The 26,092-nt window shown below is 34.1% G+C and overlaps 1 protein-coding gene across 4 annotated transcripts in view; it reads right to left on the bottom strand.

The window, feature by feature from the left end:
• Positions 1–9,692: 9,692 nt before the first annotated feature.
• LOC105342939 (GRIP and coiled-coil domain-containing protein 2) overlaps positions 9,693–26,092 on the bottom strand; it is a 38,439-nt gene continuing 22,039 nt past the window's right edge. Inside the window, exons 13-29 of one of the 4 annotated variants that reach the window (XM_066068258.1) lie at positions 25,936–26,061; positions 25,525–25,687; positions 23,300–23,400; positions 22,879–22,941; positions 21,641–21,655; positions 20,949–21,128; positions 19,286–19,365; positions 17,019–17,072; positions 16,602–16,724; positions 16,281–16,383; positions 14,357–14,587; positions 14,161–14,196; positions 13,934–13,997; positions 13,453–13,541; positions 11,639–11,782; positions 11,027–11,135; positions 9,693–10,758 (exon numbers count right to left, since the gene is read on the bottom strand). In XM_066068258.1, the coding sequence (XP_065924330.1) occupies positions 10,667–10,758; positions 11,027–11,135; positions 11,639–11,782; positions 13,453–13,541; positions 13,934–13,997; positions 14,161–14,196; positions 14,357–14,587; positions 16,281–16,383; positions 16,602–16,724; positions 17,019–17,072; positions 19,286–19,365; positions 20,949–21,128; positions 21,641–21,655; positions 22,879–22,941; positions 23,300–23,400; positions 25,525–25,687; positions 25,936–26,061 (1,773 nt within the window). In that variant the 3' untranslated portion in view covers positions 9,693–10,666. Of the gene's footprint in view, positions 10,759–11,026; positions 11,136–11,638; positions 11,783–13,452; positions 13,542–13,933; positions 13,998–14,160; positions 14,197–14,356; positions 14,588–16,280; positions 16,384–16,601; positions 16,725–17,018; positions 17,073–19,285; positions 19,366–20,948; positions 21,129–21,412; positions 21,428–21,595; positions 21,611–21,640; positions 21,656–22,863; positions 22,942–23,299; positions 23,401–25,524; positions 25,688–25,935; positions 26,062–26,092 lie in introns of all 4 variants that reach the window. The other 3 variants (XM_066068260.1, XM_066068259.1, XM_066068257.1) reach the window with 3 other exon arrangements.

The raw sequence follows: 26,092 nt of genomic DNA, 5'->3' as shown, positions 1-26,092 counted from the left end.
TATCTTGTATATTTTTTATGAGTTAAGTGATTTCTGGTAGAAATCAGAGGGGGAGTGTGCTGCTCTCGAAACGGAATAATACGTTCCGTCCGGTTTGGTTTTTTGTTTTATCGGTAATGGCAGCCATGAGCTTGGCCTGCTGTTTTTGTTTGCATCAATTTCTGGAATTCGGCCTATCTAAGGAGTAAGTTTTATTTTATTCATGTCAATTTATGTCCATTATGATCTTGTGTATCTAACGATGTCATGCAATATCTCTTACTTTGTTTAAATTCTGCAACTGCATTGTTTTGTGTAAGCGCGTGTTCGCAATGTAGGATAGGCATAGGCCTGTTTAGCTAGCATGTTCTAGTCACACATTTATCTGTGTATATGTCGTCGGGTAAAGTTTTGTCATATAAAATTCAGTATTGTCACAGCTTAATTACTGCCATATTTTTGGAAATTGTTATATTAGACAAAATCTGACTTTTATTATTGTACTTTTCAGTTTTTCACCCTCTCACGAGGTCTGGATTTTAGTAATAAATAGCCGATATACATCACAATTGATATCTGTCAAGGAAAGAAATTTCAGGATATTGTGAACAGATCATGTGGTCAACCCACCAACATACCAGTACGCAACATCTCAGAAGTGTTAAAATATTTTCTTTTTTCAAAAATAATAAACAAACAAATATCTGAGTATCTACAGGTTTATAGTACTAAGTAAATATTTTTCTGCATCTACTGGAGTATGCCCTGACCTTGAACGAGAGTGCGAGTGTTTCATACTGTAGGCTGAGCTGATGAATGGTCTCCTTCTGTTCCTTCATCAGCAGGGTCTTCTCGTGGTTGACATCGTAAGTCTACAAACACACAACTCTTACAATCACGACACTTGCAAGATAATTTTAACTTTTTTTTAAAGAATCTCTTTATGTGATATGATTATCACTTTATAAAGTTTTGTAACTGTAAACATAATGCAAAATGAGAATTATTCATTAATTAATTAATAAAAATCACCGTAAATAAAAAAAAAAAAACCCGTTTTGCTTAGAAATTTGTAATAGCTTCACTTTAAAGACCAAACTCCAATTTAAAACTCTTCTGACTTTTACCCCGCCTTTAGTATTTGATTTTTATGTTGGCAAACATCAATTCATAAAGGGGGTTGGGGACAAGAGTCTGGTATCTATTCCCTTGCTCCAGGAGCCAATCGTAAATTGTAAACATTTAGTTAAAATATACCTGCACGACTTTGATTGTCAATCTTTTTATGATATTTACCAAACAAAAAAAAAGTTTGAAATAAAGCAAATATGTTACATTATACGATTGCATAACAATTTACCTTGTAGTTTTCAGGAGGAATTGAAAAAAGTAAAATTGTTATTGGAAGACGGACGTCTGAAATTGCTTTTTGATTTTGAACACTGTTCGTTATCACATGTAATTTTTATGACCCTGAGACCGGAAGTGTGATTTAGAGTATCTAGTATTGAGCTTCAGGTTAACATATTTACTACGCATTAACTACGCATATCTGAAAATCTTTAGCCTTCAAACAATATGTTGGAAATTTTCTCATGTCTGTTTAGAGTCTGTGTGAGTTTATCGCATTTAAACACATAATTATAAGACGGTTTTGGTCTATTCTAAGACTTAGCACTTCCCTTAGTTTCAAACTACCTCAAAATACAACGAGGAAAATATTATATTGATCTAGTGTATGTTAGTTTCTTTTTTTGTGTATAAAAATGTGTAGAAAGGGTGCATCATCCAAAATATCTTTGATTTTGGGGAATAGAATGAACCACCAGTCTGCAAAACGTGATAATAAATTATCTAAAGACCATGCAAAGTGTTTTATTTTTTAAATTTAATGTCAAAAACAAGTATTATACTGATGTTAAATAACAGCTTTGTTAAGAACTTATCGCTACTACCGTATTATTTATTTTTACAAATTAGGCCATGTGGGGCAGTTATATTCTGTAAAATAGTATATGTATTTCCTTTCTCTGCCATGACACAGACTCGAAGAACCTCAGATAGACTGATCTGTCAGTAATGTATTCATATATACCATGTTAGATAAAGGTACCAGATTATTCTTTGGTAGATCTTTTAACACTTGGTAATTCTCTTTGACTTTTTGTCGCTGAATGGATGTTTAAGCAGCAGGATATATTCCCGATTACATTTTGAATTTATGCCTTTGTTAATTAAACCATCCATTTATGAGAACCTATTCAAGGATATTAATAAAGAACTGACCACATTTAAAGCTGAACACCGCTCGTACATGTAAATAGGCACTGTCACACAGATACCTGGGATATAAACCCTTCGATTCCGTTACACCCGATTGCACATCTGAAACTCGTGGCCGACGTGTAGTATTGCTTTCGTGGTTTTTCTATTTTATGCATTTATTTCGTATTCTATGTGCGTATTCTGTTTGTAAATAATGGATTGACCAACTTATTTGATGTTAGTATTCTCCTGGCTTGAAAAAAGTGCGTAAAATTTGATAATTTCATCGCGACCGATGAAAAGTCAAAATGTACGTCCACACAGGTGAGACCTCTACAGCGAAGTACTTTGAACTGTTTAGACGTCTGTGCCTAATATAGGGGCTGTAGGGACATCAGTGAGGAAAGAGAAAAATGGCGGGCAGTACTCTTAAAATTCCTTGTTGTCCATAGTTGCACTTAGTTCTTCTTTCACTATATAAACCTGTATGGTGGAATGTATTTGTCTTCGATCTTTAATTCTTTACTACCCGTCTACTCTAAAACGTTTTTATATGTGTACAAAAACCAGTCCATCATAGAACGGATTATAGTTTAAGGTGAACGAGTCTCAAACTACAGCAGCTCGAATTTGTAGCACTTTGCCTTTGGTAAATACGGGGCACTATGAAAAACTGAACACCAATAATATGACGTTTATGCTTCTTTTTCAATTAGATTCTTTTCGTATTTTACTATTGATATAAAGCTTTAGCCCCTGAAATTAAATGATACCTCATTTAACTGTTTATCCCATCGGGTAAGAATTTTATGAGGTTTTAAAATAGTATCAAAATTTATGGATCACCCTGTATATCCTGTCGTTCAATGGACACAATCATTTACCACTTTCTTGGTATCTGACAACTTTTTCTTGGTTTTGACCAACATCTGCTTCCGTTTGCTCGCTCTGTTTCTGCCTGCACACGCTGCTCCTCAACAGCATCTAAATGTTGTTAACAGGTATATACAAGTAGTCAAATTTTACCACAATACAGTTATCTAAAATAGTTACTTTTATATTGATCAAAATGTTTAAGAAAAAATTGAAAACAATTGTGAACATTTTTTTTAATAAATACAGGTGTACTTTCTATATATTTTGTTCATACTGAAAGTTAAACTTATCTAGCTTGTTCACACCAACATCAGTACTTGTTCACACTGACATCTCGATTGACTTACACTGCATCACTATAGAAATATTCAAACTAACATCTTTACTGGCTTGTTTACACTGATATCTTTATCCATCTGGTTTGTTCACTCTGATATCTTTATCTATCTGGTTTGTTCACACTGCCATTTTTACCTATCTGCTATTTGAGAGCCTTTGCTTTCTCTTCCAGTCTCTCCGCCTCCGATTTCAGGTCAGTGATGGCAGCGTCCCTCATGATCTTGTTGTTCAGGGCTTGGGCAGTTCTCTCGTAGTCAGCCATCTCCAGGTCCATCATACTGCTCTAATTGGCCTCCTTTCCTGGTTTTTCTATTTTGATGTTAGTATACTCCTGGCTTGAAAAAAGTGCGTAAAATTTAATAATTTCATAGCGACACCCGAGTAACACGGCGAGTCATAATGTACGTCCACATAGGTGAGACCTCTAGAGTGAAGAAGTTTTTACTAGACGTCTGTGCCTTATATAGGGGTTGTAGGGACATCAGTGATGAAAGAGAAATATGGCAGACAATGCCTATTTACGAGCGGTGTTCAGCTTTATGAATTGCGGAAAAACATGACATCATGAAAACGATCGATTAGTTTAAAATAGATTTTAACTTAAAGCCAACAAACACACATGGAACGTACATAATTTCCGAGAGTGATACAATTTTCATATTTTTTGTAGTATTCTTATTGACAATTGTGTAATTGTTTACAAATAGAGATGTTCTACAAAGTGAAAAAAAACCCTCTTTTAATATCAAACAAACGGCTCAAATATTTGTGATTTTTTATTTTATATATAGTTTTAATTTTTTCGAAGTGAACTTGAATATTTTTTGTGATTTGTGATTTTCGAATGAAGTTGAAAGTATTTTATAAATTATGATTTTTATTATTGATTTACTAAAATGGAGTAGAGACCCATAATGGGTCAAATTCGTGGTTTTCACTAAAAACGTTTTACTTATCAATTATTGTCAAACAGATCAATTTATTCATTTACACTTTAATGTGTCAATGTAGCTCACGGTGATAGGCGGAAGCTCGTAGTCTTTACTGCCCGATTGAGAGGTGGTTCGAACCATACTGACGGCGGTTTTTTTTTTTATTTCGTTTGGGTTAAAGTATAACATTTTTTGCTTTTTTTTATTACTATAAAAAAATATCAAATACCATTTTAATAATGACGACAATTACGTAATGTTTATTTCCTGTACACGCAATGTTGGATAAAGATAGCGCTTGCACAGATATATTATGATGTAATGTTTAGAAAGTAAAAAAAAAGACAAAAGAGACAAGTACAATGTGCATGTATTATTGTATATTATTTATATATCAGAAAATGCTGATCAATATTATATATGTACATATACTGATGAACACTTTTATATGTAAAGATTTTTATATATTCATATGCCATTTCAAAATCCTGGGTAAGGGGGGATTTGTCAGGCCTTGTACGCTCTTGTCCTTTTCTATGTCAATAAAATTGTATATTTTTTGCACAGATTTTGATTTGATCGGATCCCAGCAAAGAAATAGAGGAGACCCCTCGCCAAGTTATGGTGACTGCAGATTTCCCAGGTGCTATCAAAGTGGTACCTAATCTTGGACAAAAGCCAACGTGGAGATTGTTCAGTGTCCTCATGCTATAAATGCTTAAACTGATGACCACGGTATCCTCCAATTCCGGTGTCTACTTATAAACAGAAGAAGTATACTTAATATATACAAGCCAAAAAAGAGATTATATTATTCTTTATTTCAATCATTCTTCAATAAAAACTATCCTGTCAAGAACATTAAAAGTTTGCTTTTGTTTACCAATTAATTCTTAATTATTTTGATATTATGTAAATAAATATATAGTGTACTAGATACTGTGATGTAGGTAAATGTACTGTGATTGTTGATAAATTTACACAGCCCCTGAAACCTCTATTATTGTGTTTGCTTTTAAAATCTTTTGATAAAGATATTTCTGCAGTTTCGATGGAGTGTTCCTCTTATTCTATATATATGTAACCCAAGTCTATATCATTACATATTCCCTATAGTATATTCTGCAAAACTATCATCAAGCTTTACATGCTTAAAAATGTATTTAATTTAGAGAACTTGTCCCTCATAACATCCTGTATGGTACCCTAGCTCTTGCTAACATGAACTATAAGTAAAGTTTCAGTTTCCATATTTTAGAGGATAGAAATAATTCCTTTTCATTGTTTTCTTTACAAAACAATGAAAATTGATCATCATCATTAAATGAGTTTTTTTATAGAGAATTTCAACCACTTTGTAGAATTCATTTTTGCTTGATTTTCCTTTTTACAAAAAAGAGGAAAACCTGACAATTGGTCATCATCATTCAGTGTTTATCAAGAGAAATTCGTTAATCATGAGTATTAGATTTGTTATTTACTATAAAATAAGAACATGGGGAGTTTACGTAACTAATTTTGTAAAAACTGTCGTATAAATCGGGAAAAAACGGAAAAACCCGTACATGTATATAAATCCAAAATTTCTTATGACAAATGTAAGTTATATTTTAGGGGGATACTATACATTGTATTTGATTATAAAAATTCAATTTATTTATTGACAATTACCATGTCGGCATTCAGTCAGGAATATAAGTTACATAAAACAAAACATTAAACGTAAGCATTCAAAAGCTGAACATTAACTAATATATCTACAATCGACAAAACATTGAGTCAACAAAACTAAGACAGTGTAAAAATTACTGGTATTCATAAAACTGTATAATATGTATTGTTGACCAATAGACCGACTTCAAAGATTTGAAGCTAATATCTTTATTTGAACATATTTTGTTATTTTAATGAAAACCTACACAATTGATTCTTACAAATTTGACATTTCACTCAATTGATTAAAAACGAGAGCCATTCTGTATTTTGCGGCATTCTGTATTTTGTGGCATGGTTTCTGTCTCAGTGACTGTTGATAAGACTGTAACGCCCCGTGTAGATCCCCCACAACGTGCTGACAGATCCCTAGTATCTGCCACGAGAGGTCTCTGATATCAAAAGGTACGTATTTCCCGTCATCATAGAGCAGCAGTGTCTGTAGGTCTGTCAGTGACTGTAGACACTGGGACCGGTTACCTAGTCTGTAGTTACATAACACACTTAACATGTCTGTCAATACATAGGGTGAAATATCCAGGATTAGATGACCGTTTTCGTTGCTTACATTCTGTTCTAGATTAAATTCCTGTACATAATAAACATCACTATAAAGACGTACATGGTATACCCAAGCTTTCTTCATACGTTTGGACAGAGACCAACCAGCCACACATTCATTGTACCTTTCTCGGTATACTGTGTAATACATGATACAGGGCTGTGTTAGTCTTGATCTAACCAGAGCTGTAACATGAAGCGCCTCTCTATATCTACATGTTCTGTAGTAATACAGAGCAAGATACAACATACAAGACACATTACCCACACTACCTGCAAGCTTCAACAAGTTACCAATCAGTCTGTCTGACCTGTATACTACTTTATTTGTACTAACTGTTGAAGTATCGAGCGATAAGAATGCTGTATTAACTAAAACATATGCTGTGCATCTCTGTAAAGTTAATGTCTCATATTCTGTAAGTGACTGATTTGACAAAACTATTATAAACCTCAGAATAAAATAATCCTCCCTTATGTTTCTGTTTAAAAAGGATATACCATATATTTCCTTTATGATACAAGCGTCTGTATCAGCAGCACTCTTGATATGTCCAAGAAATGGCTCTATTCTAACAAGGATGTTACATATAACAGGTTCAACCATTTTTCTAACCGTCGGACTTTGTAGCAGACAGGTCACGCCCATTTCGTAATACCCGTTCAGTTGCTCTAACAGACACTCTCGTGATCGCACACCTTTGACTGTGGACAATTTGCTGGCAATCATGTTGTTCTGTGGAATAAAAAAATTTGGCAACACGCCTCGAAAGACACAATGTAAAAGAAATTTGAAACATTTCCAGAAACAATCCAGTAGTGTATTTGGGGACCATGTAATATGTCCTATTTGTATCAACCAGAACATCGTTGTCTTCACGAAATACGAACAAAGGAATGGTTCCTCTATGCCACGATTCACGACTTCCTTTAGAAATATTTTCAAAAGCCCGTAACATAGAAATTGGGTATGATTCATGGAATAGATCAGTATTTCTTCTGCGTGAGAAAAGGACAATCTCCATTCCAGTTCATTTTCAGCGCCCGCTATTTTAAGTCCAATGGGCACAAAATGACAACCATTTCTTAGAATGTCATCAAACAAGTGGTTTAGAGGCCAGTTATGCAGAGTACATCTTTGTCTCCAATAACAGGTTAACCGTGGCCAATAGGAACAATGGAAGCAAACAGCACAGTCAGTTTCTTTTTCTCCAATGATACCACTAGCACAAGGACCATGATTTATTGGATTGTTGAAAGACCTAACTTTCATCATATTAGTTAACGCAATCTTTCTCCATCTTTCACTTGATAAGTACACGCCGTCATTGAATGGAACAACTGACGATTCAATGAGTCCATCTCGTGGTGGCGTCAGAAGCTGTAGTCTGACAAACCCCGGTGGTGTATCAGTATCCTCCATGAGAATAATGGTATGCTTTGACAGATCATAAACACTGGACTGGGATAAGTCAGTTATCACTTTATGATTGGTAATCCAGAACATCGTGTCTAAGTCAGAAGACTTAAATCTGAAACCTTCCCTATGACTACCACTCTCCATTAGTCTATAACCTCGATATATCTCTACAGGTTTCATTATCATATCCCTCATGTCCAACACCTCCCTCCTGACGGTCACTTCTGTCGGTGTCCCTATAGGCCCATAACCACAAAGACCCACGTACAGGGCCTCAGACACACGGCAATTATCAGACATTCCGTGAGTTGCACTTTTGTCCAGTTATATCTTCTTTTATATTATCCAACCGCCTTTATGGAGATTAAGTTTCCACTATGTTTAAATTTTTGACGACAAGCACACTCTGTAGCATTGATGTCAGACAAGGACACAATATTGATGTATCACCAGATTTGTACATGAATTAGATCGTTTCCTGTGACTGAAAACTTTCAGCCTATTAATAGACCGAGATTTTGGATTTTTTCATGTTAACTTTTGCTTTAAATGTTAGACTATAACACGAAGTTAGAAGACATTTGTTTTATTCCATTTGTCCCATTGTGTAACATAAAACATATTTGTCTCGCTTAATTTTACAGTGATGGAGAATGTTATTCAGAAAATTGCATTCCATTTGACTTACATAATTGTATTTACGACATACATGTATTTAAGATTTAATGGACTTTACGCCCCGCCCTGTAAGCGTTTACAAAGGTCTTGCCCAAGATATCATGTTTTCGTAAAATGTTAATCCATGCTCTTAAGTCCAATATTGAGAGAAAAAAAAATTAAATAGTTTAATTATCACGGTTATTTCGTTGTTTAGACACGAGAAAGAATAATGTTTGAGTTGTGGACATTAAATCTTTTTTCAGCATATTTGTTGCAAGTTTAATTCACTGTACACATTTTACTTAACAGATGTTATACAATTTGTTTTTGTTTTTTAAATTTCATGGCATTTTTTTTTGGTTTACATTTTTCTGCGTCAATTGTTTATGGAAAACTAAGAAGATGTATGTCCTCCCCTTTGTCCTTGTGATTATTTTTTTTAAATTAAGTTACTGCAGCAGTAAAGAAAAGAGTGCCCACTTTCACTTTATCATGACATCACAATATTGCACTCTGAAAGACAAGTTAAATGTACTCACATCAGTTCATTGTCATATTGTAAATGTAATCACATCAGTTCACTGTCATATCGTAAATGTAAACACACCAGTTCACTGTCGTATTGTAAATGTAATCACATCATTTCACTGACACATTGTAAATGTAATCACATCAGTTCACTGTCATATTGTAAGTGGTAAATTTAATAACTGGGTGTATGTACATTAATACAAAAGTTACAATATGACACCAGAATTCATAATACAATTAAATACAATATAATTCATGGAAATGCCTTTTCTGGAGATAAATAAAATTGTTAAATGTACATTTTTTTCAATGTTAGTGATATGCTGATTTTCATAGTTTTCAATTTCAGCCAAATATATAAAAATGTACATGTTTTTGGGTCTAAAAAATGAAATTTTTAAAAGTTCATTAGAATAAATGCAATAGTCAACATCAAACTTTTAAGATGATTATTGTTCCTATCTGTAAACTGGAAGGTTGAATTCACTGCCCCTTATCAATTAAAACCAAAAAAAAACATTACAGATCTTATTAGAAAGTTTTTTAAAAACTATGTTGACATTGACAACCGACATCAAACGGAATGGTCTTGTACATTATTGCAGGATCCGTCAACACATCTCACAAAGTTAGAAGGGAATGTCTGATCATAAATATAGTATGTCATGTACATATACAAAATGGGTTTGTACAAGTTTTCACTGGACATAATTTGAATTAGAAAAGGAATGCAGTGTACACATTAAGAAAGTGAGTTGTGCTTGATAATTTTCACAAAATATCTCTACCAACTTCATGATATAGTGATAACATATTTTGAATTTAAAAAAAATGTTTACAAAATGAGAAGAAAATTTATTCTCAAACTGTGCATGAAATGGACAAATTTAAAAAAATAAACGGGATCAAAATCTAAACGTCGGACTTTTTATACATTAAAACTTTCTATCATGTAAATGTTGAAATTCTTAAGATTTTAGTTTTTTTTTTTCAAATTATACCTTTCAATCTAAGTATGAAGAAATGTCTTCTTAAAACTCTTTTCAGATAAATCTGATAATCTCTTTATCCAAAGAATCCACAACATATGGCAGTTCCTAAGAACCATCATTCTGAAAAGCAGTTTCAAAGAATATTTTTCTTATTTGAGGACTATGTCCAGTTTCTGGATATCTTGGATGAACGCACTGGAGATACTGGGTCACCATTCCAGCTAGAAACTTCTGTCCCTCACACAAGTCCTGCCCAGCAGTGGAGATAAGACCCCCACCCCCCTCCTTGTCTCTCACACCAGTCCTGAACAGCAGTGGAGATAATACCCCCCCCCCTTTGTCTCTCAAACTAGTCCTGACCAGCGGTGGAGATAAGACCCCCACCCATTGTCTGTCTCTCACACCAGTCCCGACCAGCGGTGGAGGTAAGACCCCCACCCGCCTCCTTGCTGCTGCTGTTGTTGGGGTTGATTGGCAGAGTTATCTTCTCCTGAAGCAAAGAAAAGAGGAGAGAAAATTTAGTTTAATAATTAAATATAATACTTTTAACCCTTCAAAATACTGAACCTGGGTTTGGAATATTGCAGAATATTTTTTTTCGCAGTATCAAAATATTATTCGACATCGGTATTACAATAGTATATAAGTAAACAATCGTGAAAAAGAAAGATATTTGCAAAGAATCTTCTTGTGACAAATAATGGTTTTCAAAGAAAACCCAAAGTAAATCTACTCAAGATTGTCAAAATAAATTTTACCCTGAGCGGCTGCATCCAGAGTTGTCTTTTCCTCAGGGCTGAGTTTGAGCATAGTAGTCAGCACTGGTACAAGCTGCTGTCGCTCATCTCCAACCTTCAGACTCAGAAACTGTAAAGTCAAGGCCATATCACTCTGTATCTTATATGTAACTTATAAAATGACATTATTAAATAGTTATACCCAAACTTATTCATTGTAAGCATTCATAGAGATAAAATTTGGAAATCTTCAGATCAAATCATCACTGTGCCCCTCTTGTGGTGGAATGAAACACTGGGATTTCCTTTACCTATCCAGTTCTTCATATTTTTTAAATTTCTTTCATTTTTCATGTAAATCTTTCATATTTTTTTTATTAAATCAGTAGATTCTGTTACGGAAAGCATTTACTGTTGACTGCGAAACAGGTTGATGCCTGACAGTTGACATTTTCCATTAAAAGTCAACCTGTCATTTAATCAACAAAAGATTATCATTGAATGTGTCAACTGTCAACCTGTCCCTTGGTCAACAGTAGATTGTGTAATGGAAAAGTCATCATTCAACCAGTCCCCCGAAAGTGTCAACTGTCAACCGTCAACCTGTCCCCTGGTCAAGGACATCATGCGCACCTTCAGGAGAATATTCTTGAGGTACTCCATGTTGGCAGCCTCTTTTTCACGTTGCTGATTCCGCTCCAATCGACGAATTTCTTCTTTCAGGATTTTTGCCTGCTCCTCCAATCGCATTACTGTAGCCTCATTTTCACTTGACAACTGCAATAACATCATCATTATATAATTTAATTCTGGTTGTAACACAGGTTTGATTGGATAGAAACATTTAGTTAAAATTATATAACTTGGTTTGCACGTCACAAGACTAAAAATCATGCTTGAATTTTGAACAGATTAATATCATTTTTAAAAGTAAAACACACTTAATTTGTACAGTAAATTATAGAAAAATAAATTATATGGAATGAACTCAAAATCTACCCAAGTTATACTCGTATAACCTGGATTCAAGCAATTTGGGCTTTTTTATAATCCACTTCGCGGATTATAAAGTGTAAACTGCCCCAACCAAAGTTATAATTTTATAACTTGGATAAACATTGAGTTCATCCTTAAATAATGTTTTTTTTCCCTCTTACTAGTAAGGTTTAAGGATATAAGAATTAGTTTTGAAACAACCAATTTTTTAAGTCTCCACTGGGTGAGGTTTATTTAACTACAATAAAGAGTAGTTCCGAATAGAAAATGGTGATCTTCCTCTAAAAAAGTTTTCACCTCCTTGAGATGTTTTATACAATTGTAACCTCTGTGAAAAATTTTCTTTGTTTGCTGTTACAACTTCTTACCTCAGTGAAATACTCTAAACATTTCTTACCTCAAAGAGATGTTCTATTCATTTTTTACCACAGTGAGATGTTTAATAAGCTGCTTACTTCAGAGAAATGTTTTAAAAGTTCTTACCCCAGTGAGATATTTTATTATTTTCTTAACCCTGTAAAATGTTCTGTATGATACTTACCTCTGTAAGATATTCTTTAAGTTTCTTACCTCAGTGAGATACTCTATCAGTTTCTTACCCCAGTGGGATGTTCAAAACTTATGTTTCAATTTAATGAGATGTTTAATACATTTCTTACCTCAGTGAGACGTTATATTAATACATTTCTCACCTTAGAGAGATGTTCTATATGTTTCATACCTTAAAGAAAAGTTCTATATGTTTCTTACCTCAGTAAGATGTTCTGAAAGTTCTTACCTCAGTGGGTTGTTCAATACATTTCTTACCTCAGTGAGATGTTCTTTAAGTTTCTTACCTTAGTAAGATGTTCTTTTCATTTTTTATCTCAGTGAGATATTCTATATACATTTCTTACCCCCAGTGAAATGTTCTATATGTTTCCTACCTCATTGAGATATTCTTGACATTTCTTACTTTCGTGAGATATTCTATACGGTTCTCACCTCAGTGAGATATTCTTTAAGTTTCTTATCCCATTGAGATGTTCTATATGTTTCTTACCTCAATGAGATATTCTTTACAGTTCTTATCTCAGTGGGTTGTTCAATACATTTCTCACCTCAGTGAGATGTTCTATAAGTTTCCTACCTCAGTAAGATGTTCTTTTCATTTTTTATCTCAGTGAGATATTCTATATACATTTCTTACCCCCAGTGAAATGTTCTATATGTTTCTTACCTCCGTGAGATATTCTTGACATTTCTTACATTAGTGAGATATTCTATACCGTTCTTAACTCACTGAGGTGTTCTATAAGTTTCCTACCTCAGTGAGATGTTCTATATGTTTCTTACCTCCGTGAGATATTCTTGACATTCCTTACGTTAGTGAGATATTCTATACCGTTCTTAACTCAGTGAGACATTCTATACAGTTCTTAACTCAGTGAGATATTCTATATGTTTCTTACCTCCGTGAGATGTTCTATACGTTTGTGAGCTGTGGACAGGTTCTCTTTCAGTGTCTCCACCTCTAGTTCTGTCAACTCTTTAGAATGAACTACAAAATAAATTGCAGATTTATTGCCCTTATCTATAAACTCTCTCTCTTGCTCTCTCTCTCTCTCTCTCTCTCTCTCTCTCTCTCACACACACACACACACACACATAAAACTGTGTTCTAATAACTTTTTTTTAAATTTTCCCATTCAAGCACACTTCTTTTGAGCCAAAAAATGAAGAGTCAGGTAATATTATTTAAACAACTATGTGTTCATTTGGAATTGAATTTTGGGTACGTTATATTCATTTGATTAATGTCCTATTTACCAATTCTGAATATTACAGATTGAAATAACTATCTACTGTTTGTAGAATCATAGAAATGGGTATTAATGTTTATTCAAAGTAAATCGTGAATAAATGTGTTACTGAATGTAGAGTGCAGCGTACCTGTATCTTCTGGTCCTGTGGACAGTAATTTGTCAAGTGGTAAAGGAGACGGCCTCATAATTCCCTACAACAAAAGCAAAGAGTCTGCACTAAGCTTTGGGTTGCCAAAGAATTGTATTAAGAGTTTCCTAGCAAAGGATGAGTCAACTAATGTATGTTACAGGTAAATATTTAGGATGAATAGAAATTTTTTAATCAAAGAGAAACATAACACTAGTTTTGGTTACCTTTGAACAAGGCTCGGGATCTACAATTTCTGACCCCTGAAACAAAAAACAAATATATCCAACTTAAAAAGTGTTCTTTCAAAATGGCGAAAATGCCATCAGGAAAAAAAAATACTGAATGTCCATATAACTTGCAATGAAATAAATCAAATGAAACTTAATTTTTTGTAAATCCCCTCATGCAATATCAATTTACCTCCCCTTCTTGTCGCTCTTCGTGCCGGATGTCGTGAACCACTAACTCCATTGCCGAGGAGATGGGACTCTGTCGCTCAGTGACTGCAGTTGACCTTACACTGATGACCTTTGACATTTGCTGCTGAAGCTCCCTCTGTAGGCGAGTGTTTTCACGTTCCAGTGAATCAATCTGCATCTGAAGCATGTTGATGGCCCGACTCTGGTCCTCCTGAAGGGACTGTATCTGATCCTTCAATAACAAGCAGAATTACTCTGTTTATTAATTCAGTTAATAATCATTGGGCAGACAATCTTCTATTTTCTAAAGTTGTTTGACCCTTGGACTTTGTGAACTTGAATCAATAGGGGTCAATTGTTCCTTCATATAGTAGGGTTGACAATCGGTTACAAAATTGCTAATCAGTTAATTGCAAAATGTTCCGACTGATTAACCAGTTAATTGTATCAGAAATTCAGAATTTACTTTTTAGAAACATATTTTTATGATTTCATTCTCAAATAAAGAAGATGGGTGAATAAGGTGTAAACTGCCTATACGAGGATAGAGAAGATACTATAAAATTGAAATATCAACAAATCTAAAAATTACTTTCTAAATTATTGAAAACAATGTATATTTACCATGACATCGATTTATAACCCTTAAATATGTTAAATATTTGGAATAGGTTGATTTAAACTGGAGGATGCATGTCAAAACCTCCAAATAGTGTCATTTTTAGAACTTCATTGACTTTTCTTTTATAAAGTGGGTCTGAGCTCCATATTTTTGTCATGGTCTATACTAGTATAAGGTTTAAAGGAAATCAAACCGATTTCAATCAACAAAAACGTGGAGAGATGACCCACTATACTTTAAAAATTTCATTTTGTATTGCAACAATTGAACATTTTAGAAAAATAATACAAGTCCGTAATTCGTGGTCTAAGTCGCATATAGCATTTAACAATGGAGTTTGTTGTGACTCAAATGGATCAGTGGTTAGAGCATCAGACATTAGGTAACATAATAATGATAAGGTTTTTAGGTTGTGGGTTCGAAACTACCAAAACTTAAGATTTTTTTCTTATCGTTTGTTAAAATATTCAAAACTGAATATAGTTAGAAATTGTGGTCTTGAAAACTTGCATTATAACAGAATCAAGTATATTTAGTTTAAAAAAATTAAATTTCAAATTGTATTTTACGACTTAACCAAATGGGCATTTTCGCTATCTTGTTCCCCCATCTTCTTTACTTTTACATGCAAGAAGACTTAAAGTATGCAGACTTGATAGCATAGTCAAATTTAATACCATTTCAATAAAAAAAGAAATTAATATAAAGTAATACACATGTAACGAATTTTCAAGGAGAAAATCAATTATCCCTAAATTAAAGCTTTTAGCAATGTATGAAAATGTTAAAATATGAATGTTCATAGTCCTTATTGTTGGTTTTTGTCAATTTTTTTTTATTTAATTAACCGATTACAGAATCGGTAACCGATTACCATCGTTCCGACTGATTAATCGGTTAAACGGTTAGCAATTGCCATCCCTACTTTATAGGTGTCAATGCATTAAAATAGATGTCTTACAAGCAAGTTTTGTTCGACGGACTATTCGATGACTATCTAAACTAAAGAAATCAGCCACCAACGCAGAAAAAATTATAGCTTGGCCAAGTGGACACAAAATTGGTTGGCCAACGAAAAAAAGACAATGGCTGATGAGCTGCCGACTGTTGCCTGAATTATCCCATTTCTGTCTCAAAAACCCTCGGCCGTTGGTCATTTTCGGAAATGTGACTAAGGTTTAAGTAAATTATTCTAAAGGACATGAAAGGGGGGGGGGGGGGGGGGTGAAAATATATAAAGAACAATGTCTGTTAATCTTGAGTAAGTCAATGCCTCTGTGTTAATACATGTATAAGACATTACCTTGAACGAGAGTGCGAGTGTTTCATTCTGTAGGTTGAGCTGATGAATGGTCTCCTTCTGTTCCTTCATCAGCAGGGTCTTCTCATGGTTCACATCTTCTAGTCTACAAACACACTACTCTTACAATCACGTCACTTGCGAGTTCTACAAGAACTTCATGATCATCACTTCATACATTTTGTCACTGAGAACTTGATTCAAAGTAAGATTTATTTACTTTTAAATGATAAAAAATCACCGAAAATTTGAAAAGTTTTGATTGAAAATTTGCCAAAAAAACCTGAAAGTATTCTGTGCATCATCAGTACAAAGGGCACCTACCTCCTTTTATGGACGCTGTCCTTCTCCTGGAGGTCTGTCAGCAGTTTGTTGTACCGGCCCAGTAAATGGCTGTTCTCTTCCTGTTGTATATCCATATCTGTCTCGGCTGTCTTCAATTTATCACTGATCAAAAGAAAATAAGAAAGCTCTGACGGTGCATTCACATGTCTGGTTCTCTCTCTGTCTAGTTCATTCTCTCTCTCTCTCTCTCTCTCTCTCTCTCTCTCTCTCTCTCCTCTCTCTCTCTCTCTCTCTCTCTCTCTCTCACACACACACACACACACATTTGACATTGAACACAAACATGATTGTGTCACTGTGATCTGAAGTTAGATATGAAATCAAGAATAATGTATTGCTCTTTTAGGGTGGTTTCCATTTAAAGTCAGACTTATTGTAGATCAATCGTATTCAAACCTTAGGTCCTGGATTTTGTTCTTCAGTTGTTCAACAGCCTTCTCCAGTCTCTCTCTATAAAAATAAACATGTACAAAAAGTGATACAGGAAAATCAAAGCAAATTACTGGATATAAGTCCAAAAATGCCTTTATAAACAGAAATATGTAAACATGGCAGTAAATCAGAGACCAAAAAAAACCTCTTATGATATCCTTTCTAGTTATATTAATTCTACAGTTCTTTCCATTGATTCCAAATATTTCATGTATGATGTATCACTTAATGCTGAACACAACTTAAAAATAGCCATGCACAAATTTTGTTTGCTATATCTTATATCAGCAGCAAGGTAATTACCCATTGTGTTTGCTACATAAAACTGCACACTCAGAACTCATGACCGATGCATTGCATTTCTTATAATGTCGATTGTTATTTTAATGTGTAATCTAGTGAAATATTTAGGTGATGTCACTTTTTGTTTCAATAGTTGCATTTATTTGATAATTCTATTGCAACCAAGCAAGGACACAATGTAACACAATGTGAGATGGCTGACGATTAAGAGGGCTGAATAGTCAGGGCCATCTTTAGACCTTATTGATCTCCTTTAGAAAAAGAGCTCTTAAAAGTTTAAGTTCTGCGGGGTCACTTTTTGCATTTTTATGCAGATACCGTATTTTCCCGACGACTCGTCGATGCGGACGACTCGTCGAATTGCTCATTTTTAGCCAAAATTTTAACAAAATCCTACGATACGTCGATTCAGACGACAAGTCGAACTTATCGCTTGAAATGGTGTATAAAACTGCAGTAACATTATCAGTGTATGATGCCACGATGTCCCCGATATTGCTACTAATTATTATTAATGATTAACATTTAAACAATTACTCTTTATACTTATGCATCATATTTTCAAATACCGACAACATCTACAAAGTTGCTTGCATTGTAAACAATTCCCGATATCGCGTGTTATGCAAAATTAAACTTACTTTGACAGAAATATTTTATTCCCATGCATTAAAATAATCACCCACTCTGACCATCGCCAGTGTATTCGCCATTACGTAACCAGCCACCTGTTGACTTGGCGCGTGGTCAATGTTTGTTTAACAATTTCCGGTGTCAGAGGCATGCACCTGTCTCGTGTCGGACTTCAAAGGGGGATCTCAAGTGCAGAAAGCTTAGCAATTACTATGATTTGATGAAACTTGTTTACTTTGTATCCAGTAATACAGGTACACGCTATTATTTTAAAGAGACACTGTTAGAATAGATCGATCGTTTGTACGACTTGATAATGACGATATACGACATACATACGTTACTTAATTTTTTTATTTAACAATAATCAAAGAATTGGACAATAATTTATTAATGAACTATAATCACTCTTATAATGGTACTCTTTATGTACACAGTGAGTGAAATTGCCGTATAGATGTCAGCCTTAGCAAGATTATTAACACAACCGGGATCAGTCTACCGTATAAACAATAGAGTTGATAATTGCTGATTACGTATAAACAATAGAGTTGATAATTGCCGATTACGTATTTTAAGATTGATTTTGACCATAAAATATTTCTTATTTATACTTTCCACTAACAACTCTTTACTAATAGAATAATGAAACATTCCCCGGACCTACTGCAATATTTTTTTCCATCCAAGTTTGGTTTCAATTTTACTGCGCAATATTATCTTCCCACTATAGTGATATATGGAATCATGTGACAATGTGTTTATAAAAACGGAACGGTAAAACTTTTAATTGATTAAAAAAATACACCATTGTTCAATAACTGTTATTAATATGTATTCTAGTGTTAACAGATGAGGGAAAATGATAATAATTAAAGATGAACATTGAATTCAACAATGTAATTTTCAATAACACAGCCAGCTCAAGATGATTAAAACCAAGATTTTTAATATTTTTTTTCACAATTTTCTGACCTTAAGCCTTAGACAAGTCGATCAAGACGATAAGTCGAGTGCTCTGCTTCAGAGAAAAAAAATACCGACTTATCGTCGGGAAAATACGGTATTTAATCCTTATGTTTAATTAGAAACTTACAGCATATGAATAATTATGAAAAAATGTATGTTTAAGAAAATTCTGCAAAAGCTTTTTTACATAAAAAATGTAATTAAACATCCAAACAAAAAGTACTCTAAGAAAGAGGTGAGGGGCTAAAAACATTATTATTTACAGAATATGATATTGTATAAAAAGAAATGATATGCTGGTGAACAGTTCAATACCCATCCCTCACCTCTCCATCTTCTCGCTCTCACTGATGGCCGACTCCTGACTCCCTTTCTTCTGCTGTTTTAGGACGCTGTGTACTCTCACCTGAAAGATAAACAAAGAAAAAACTAATGAATTGCACAATCCTACATTATAAACATCTACATTTACATGTTATTAAGGAAGGAGTCTTTTCTGGTTTTCGACTTGTCAAACATAAATTTGATTAATTATTCATTAAATCAAGATGAAAGGAAATTAAAATTGTATAATTTTCTTTCTTTTTTACTATCATACAACTTCGTATAGAAAAAGTAATCAATGTTTAGAATCTAAAAAGGACTATATTTTTGGCATAATATTCGCGTAGGAATATATCACGTTTTGCAATTCAGAATTGCTGCAGATTAATGAGTCTTTTTTAGCATTTTAAAAAATTTAATGATGTATTTTTTTTTTACTAATGTGAACTAATGATATGATACTTGAGTTTCAGAATATGTTTTTAAAATATGATTTGCCTATCAAATTACATTTTTATAAGCTTTTTAAAGCGCCCATTCTATACATTGATTTTTATGAAAATCACTAAAATCAGTTTTTCTCTCTTATTAAATGGTCAATATATTAGCTTATCTGTCAATTTATATCTTTATATGAAGTCTTCAGAATACATAAAAATCTGAAATATTTTATTATTGGAAGCATAAAAAAATAATCAAAATTTCTTCAAAATTTAAGAAAATTAGAGGAAATGTGGGCTAAGCAATATCAATTTTGGTTTCAATATTATTTCAATTTAGTAGTATAAGCTGATAGACTTTCTGATATTCTATCACTTCATTGAAGAATAGAATCTTCAAATCTTAAACAAAAGTCTGCAGAACTACAAAGAGATACACTTATTTTTACCATCCTTTACGTTGAGAAAAAAGGTAGTGACCTTGACCTGACCTTTATACGAAAACAAAAATGTAAAAATTTGAATAAACTGATAGAATCATTTGGTAATATGATCCATTTGACTGTGTCAAAATTTCTTGAATTTCTTATAATAAGAAGTATGTTTGATAACGAGAAGACTCCTTCCTTAAGGTATTCAATGTATAATGAAGGGATATTGAACAATTTTTAATGGTTTAAAACCAGTTAAATATGTACTGCTAAAAAACAATGAAAGTGAAATGAACCAAATTCACATGACTGACAACTTATAAGAAGCCGGTCATTTTGCACCTTAAAATTTTTTAAAGAGTTTTCTCCCCTTGTTGAAAAAAAGAAAATTTTAATTTCGTCAGAATATCTGCGGTAAATGATTCATTTTAATTCATATTTTTATAAAGAGAAAGTTTATGCATGTATTAACCAAGATAATTTTACAAATTTTAAGTTACTTTTTACAATATCGCATTAAAACATACGTTGCCCATAGACTTCAATACAAAATTCAAGGTGTAATTAGTCGGCCCATAATTAATATTTTGAAAATTCCTTTGGTGGAGTATTTTCATTTGATAACACCTTCAAAATGATACCATGATTAGGAATATCGGGCCATTCATTTCTTAGGTACAAAATGTGGTCGTTATACATCGAATACCTTAATAACAACTACAAAATATCTGATCCTCAACCCACAAATTGTTAGATCCTCCAAATGAATTGTTAAATCCTCCCCCATTGCTTACTTTGTATCCGTCGTACTCCGACTGGACAGCTTTCATCTCACTTCGGGTGACCTCTAGGTCATCCTGAAGCGTCTGGATCCGCCCCTCCAGAGAGCGGATGGTACGCTGGTTCGAGTCAGTCAGTGAGCGAAGCTTCTCCTGTAACTTCTCCTTCTCAGCAGCCAACTCTCCCATCTGCATCTGTTACAACATACAGACATAATGAAAAGAAACCTGATCATTACTGATCAATCTTATAACACTTTGTTACAGGTATATTGTTGGTATGTACATTTTTTTATATTTATATAGCTCTACATATTGGTTTATGACTATAAGCCGTGGAAATTAGATGACCGTTGCAACATAGGTACTTGTAATTTTCCTTAGGAATGGTCTAAATATCTCCACCTGTTTCTATAAACCTCTATTCTACTTTACCTTGCTCTCCTCCGCTGTTTCTTTAAACCTATATTCTCCTTTACCTTGCTCTCCTCCACCTGTTTTTATAAACCTATATTATTCTACTTTACCTTGCTCTTTTCCACGTGTTTCTATAGACCTATATTCTACTTTACCTTGCTCTTCTCCACCTGTTTCTATAGACCTATATTCTCCTTTACCTTGCTCTTCTCCACCTGTTTCTATAGACCTATATTCTCCTTTACCTTGCTCTCCTCCACCTGGTTTTATGAACCTATAATCTACTTTACCTTGCTCTCCTCCACCTGTTTCTATAAACCTATATTCTACTTTACCTTGCTCTCCTCCACCTGTCTCTATAAACCTATATTCTACTTTACCTTGCTCTCCTCCACCTGTTTCTTTAAACCTATATTCTCCTTTACCTTGCTCTCCTCCACCTGTTTTTATAAACCTATATTATTCTACTTTACCTTGCTCTTTTCCACCTGTTTCTATAGACCTATATTCTACTTTACCTTGCTCTTCTCCACCTGTTTCTATAGACCTATATTCTACTTTACCTTGCTCTCCTCCACCTGTTTCTATAAACCTATATTCTACTTTACCTTGCTCTCCTCCACCTGTTTCTATAGACCTATATTCTACTTTACCTTGCTCTCTTCCACCTGTTTCTATAGACCTATATTCTACTTTACCTTGCTCTCCTCCACCTGGTTTTATGAACCTATAATCTACTTTACCTTGCTCTCCTCCGCTGTTTCTTTAAACCTATATTCTCCTTTACCTTGCTCTCCTCCACCTGTTTTTATAAACCTATATTATTCTACTTTACCTTGCTCTTTTCCACGTGTTTCTATAGACCTATATTCTACTTTACCTTGCTCTTCTCCACCTGTTTCTATAGACCTATATTCTCCTTTACCTTGCTCTCCTCCACCTGGTTTTATGAACCTATAATCTACTTTACCTTGCTCTCCTCCACCTGTTTCTATAAACCTATATTCTACTTTACCTTGCTCTCCTCCACCTGTCTCTATAAACCTATATTCTACTTTACCTTGCTCTCCTCCACCTGTTTCTTTAAACCTATATTCTCCTTTACCTTGCTCTCCTCCACCTGTTTTTATAAACCTATATTATTCTACTTTACCTTGCTCTTTTCCACCTGTTTCTATAGACCTATATTCTACTTTACCTTGCTCTTCTCCACCTGTTTCTATAGACCTATATTCTACTTTACCTTGCTCTCCTCCACCTGTTTCTATAAACCTATATTCTACTTTACCTTGCTCTCCTCCACCTGTTTCTATAGACCTATATTCTACTTTACCTTGCTCTCTTCCACCTGTTTCTATAGACCTATATTCTACTTTACCTTGCTCTCCTCCACCTGTTTCTATAGACCTATATTCTACTTTACCTTGCTCTTCTCCACCTGTTTCTACAGACCTATATTCTACTTTACCTTGCTCTTCTCCACCTGTTTCTATAGACCTATATTCTACTTTACCTTGCACTCTTCCACCTGTTGGTTCAGTCCCTCTAACTGACCACGTAACTGAGCGTCTGATGATCTCTGCTCTGTTTCCTACGACAGATAACAGTAAGTGGTGTATTAAACAAAGAGGAGAGAGAGAAATGGACATGGAGATAATGATTAGTGATCTAGTCAACCTCAACAAAAGAAAACTCAGTTTACTTTATCTATTCTCTCATCACCATTTAAAAAAAAACAACTATTTTTTGTACAAAGAGTAGATAATTTTCTCTCAAATTAGTGCAACAATTAACATTTGTTATAATTAGTGCCCCTAATTATATATTTTTTTAAAGTAGTCAGTCAAACTAAATCTTCTTGCAATTCATAGGAAAAACTCATTTCCTATTTGAATTTGAATTCCTATTGAACAGCCCCATCCTGTCATTTTATGGACAGAATCATTTACCACTTTCTTGGCATCTGACAACTCTTTCTTGGTTTTGACCAACATCTGCTTCAGTTTGCTCGCTCTGTCCTCTGCCTGCACTCGCTGCTCCTCAACAGCATCTGAATGTCATTAACAGAATTATATATATAAGTCAAATTTTACCACAATACAAATGTCTAAAATAGTTACTTTTATATTGATCAAAATGTTTAAGAAAAATTTGAAAACAATTGTGAAACCTTTTTATTTGTTTTAAAATAAACACATGTGTACTTTTCTATAGATTTTGTTCATACTAATAGTTTAATCTATCTAGCTTGTTGACACCAACATCATTACTTGTTCACACTGACATCTTTACTGACTAGTTTACACTGACATCTTTATTGACTAGTTTACACTGACATCTTTACTGACTAGTTTACACTGACATCTTTATTGACTAGTTTACACTGACATCTTTACTGACTACGGTAGTTTACACTGACATCTTTACTGAATAGTTAAATCTGACATCTTTACTGACTAGTTCAAACTGACATACTAACTGACTAGTTCAAACTGACATCCTTACTCACTAGTTCAAACTGACATCCTTACTGACTAGTTCAAACTGACATACTTACTGACTAGTTCACACTGACATCCTTACTGACTAGTTTTCACTGACATCTTTACTGAATAGTTTACACTGACATCTTTACTGACTAGTTTACACTGACATCTTTATTGACTAGTTTACACTGACATCTTTACTGACTACGGTAGTTTACACTAACATCTTTACTGAATAGTTAAAACTGACATCTTTACTGACTAGTTCAAACTGACTAGTTCAAACTGACATCCTTACTCACTAGTTCAAACTGACATCCTTACTCACTAGTTCAAACTGACATACTTACTGACTAGTTCAAACTGACATCCTTACTGACTAGTTCAAACTGACATACTTACTGACTAGTTCAAACTGACAAACTTACTGACTAGTTCAAACTGACATCCTTACTGACAACTGACATACTTACTAACTAGTTCAAACTGACATACTTATTGACTAGTTCAAACTGACATCCTTACTGACTAGTTTACACTGACATCCTTACTGACTAGTTTACACTGACATCCTTACTGACTAATTCAAACTGACATCCTTACTGACTAGTTCAAACTGACATCCTTACTGACTAGTTCAAACTGACATCCTTACTGACTAGTTCAAACTGACATCCTTACTGACTAGTTCAAACTGACATCCTTACTGACTAGTTCAAACTGACATACTTACTGACTATTTCATACTGACATCCTTACTGACTAGTTCAAGCTGACATACTTACTGACTAGTTCAAACTGACATCCTTACTGACTAGTTTACACTGACATACTTACTGACTAGTTCAAACTGACATCCTTACTGACTAGTTCAAACTGACATCCTTACTGACTATTTCAAACTGACATCTTTACTGACTAGTTCAAACTGACATACTTACTGACTAGTTCAAACTGACATCTTTACTGACTAGTTCAAACTGACATCCTTACTGACTAGTTCAAACTGACATACTAACTGACTAGTTTACACTGACATACTTACTGACTAGTTCAAACTGACATACTTACTGACTAGTTCAAACTGACATCCTTACTGACAACTGACATACTTACTGATAGTTCAAACTGACATCCTTACTGATAGTTCAAACTGACATACTTACTGACTAGTTCAAACTGACATACTTACTGACTAGTTTACACTGACATCCTTACTGACTATTTCAAACTGACATACTTACTGACTAGTTCAAACTGACATCCTTACTGACTAGTTCAAACTGACATCTTTACTGACTAGTTCAAACTGACATCTTTACTGACTAGTTCAAACTGACATACTTACTGACTAGTTTACACTGACATACTTACTGACTAGTTCAAACTGACATACTTACTGACTAGTTCAAACTGACATACTTACTGACTAGTTCAAACTGACATACTTACTGACTAGTTTACACTGACATACTTACTGACTAGTTCAAACTGACATACTTACTGACTAGTTCAAACTGACATCTTTACTGACTAGTTCAAACTGACATACTTACTGACTAGTTCAAACTGACATCTTTACTGACTAGTTCAAAACATCTTATTTGACTTGTTAACACTGATATCTTTACTGACTTGTTAACACTGATATCTTTATCTATCTAGTTTGTTCACACTGCCATTTTTACCTATCTGCTCTTTGAGGGCCTTTGCTTTCTCTTCCAGTCTCTCCACCTCTGATTTCAGGTCAGTGATGGCAGCGTCCCTCTCCCTGATCTTGTTGTTCAGGGCTTGGACAGTTCTCTCGTAGTCAGCTATCTCCAGGTCCATCATACTGCTCTGATTGGCCTCCTGTGAAAAGAAACACTTGACAACTGAGCAGTTGAGTAAAAAAAATTGTAATTGATTCTGACATTTTCATAGAAATACCTTATCTAAAACTTTATAATTTTCAGTCTCCCTGTTTCTTTGTCTCTCCATTTTAAATGTTTTATATGCTCTATTTGTCTCTGAATTTCTGGACTTGTTAATTAAGTCAAGTGCCTTAACTCTTATGCAATCTCTCTCTCTCTCTCTCTCTCTCTCTCTCTCTCTCTCACCTGTTTGGCATGCTCTAACTGTCTCTGGATTTCCTGGACCTGCCCCTGTAGACCAGCCACCACACTCTTGTGCTTCTCTCCTTCCTTCTTCATCCTTTCCTCTGATTCTTGAAGTTTGACTTGCACCTTCATGGAAAAATCATACAATTTTAAAAAT

This window comes from Magallana gigas, chromosome 8 (assembly GCF_963853765.1).
Source record: "Magallana gigas chromosome 8, xbMagGiga1.1, whole genome shotgun sequence".
In the NCBI taxonomy this organism is placed as follows: domain Eukaryota; kingdom Metazoa; phylum Mollusca; class Bivalvia; order Ostreida; family Ostreidae; genus Magallana; species Magallana gigas.
The sequence above is the reverse complement of the archived record's forward strand: the minus strand, read 5'-3'. Positions and strand labels throughout refer to the sequence as shown.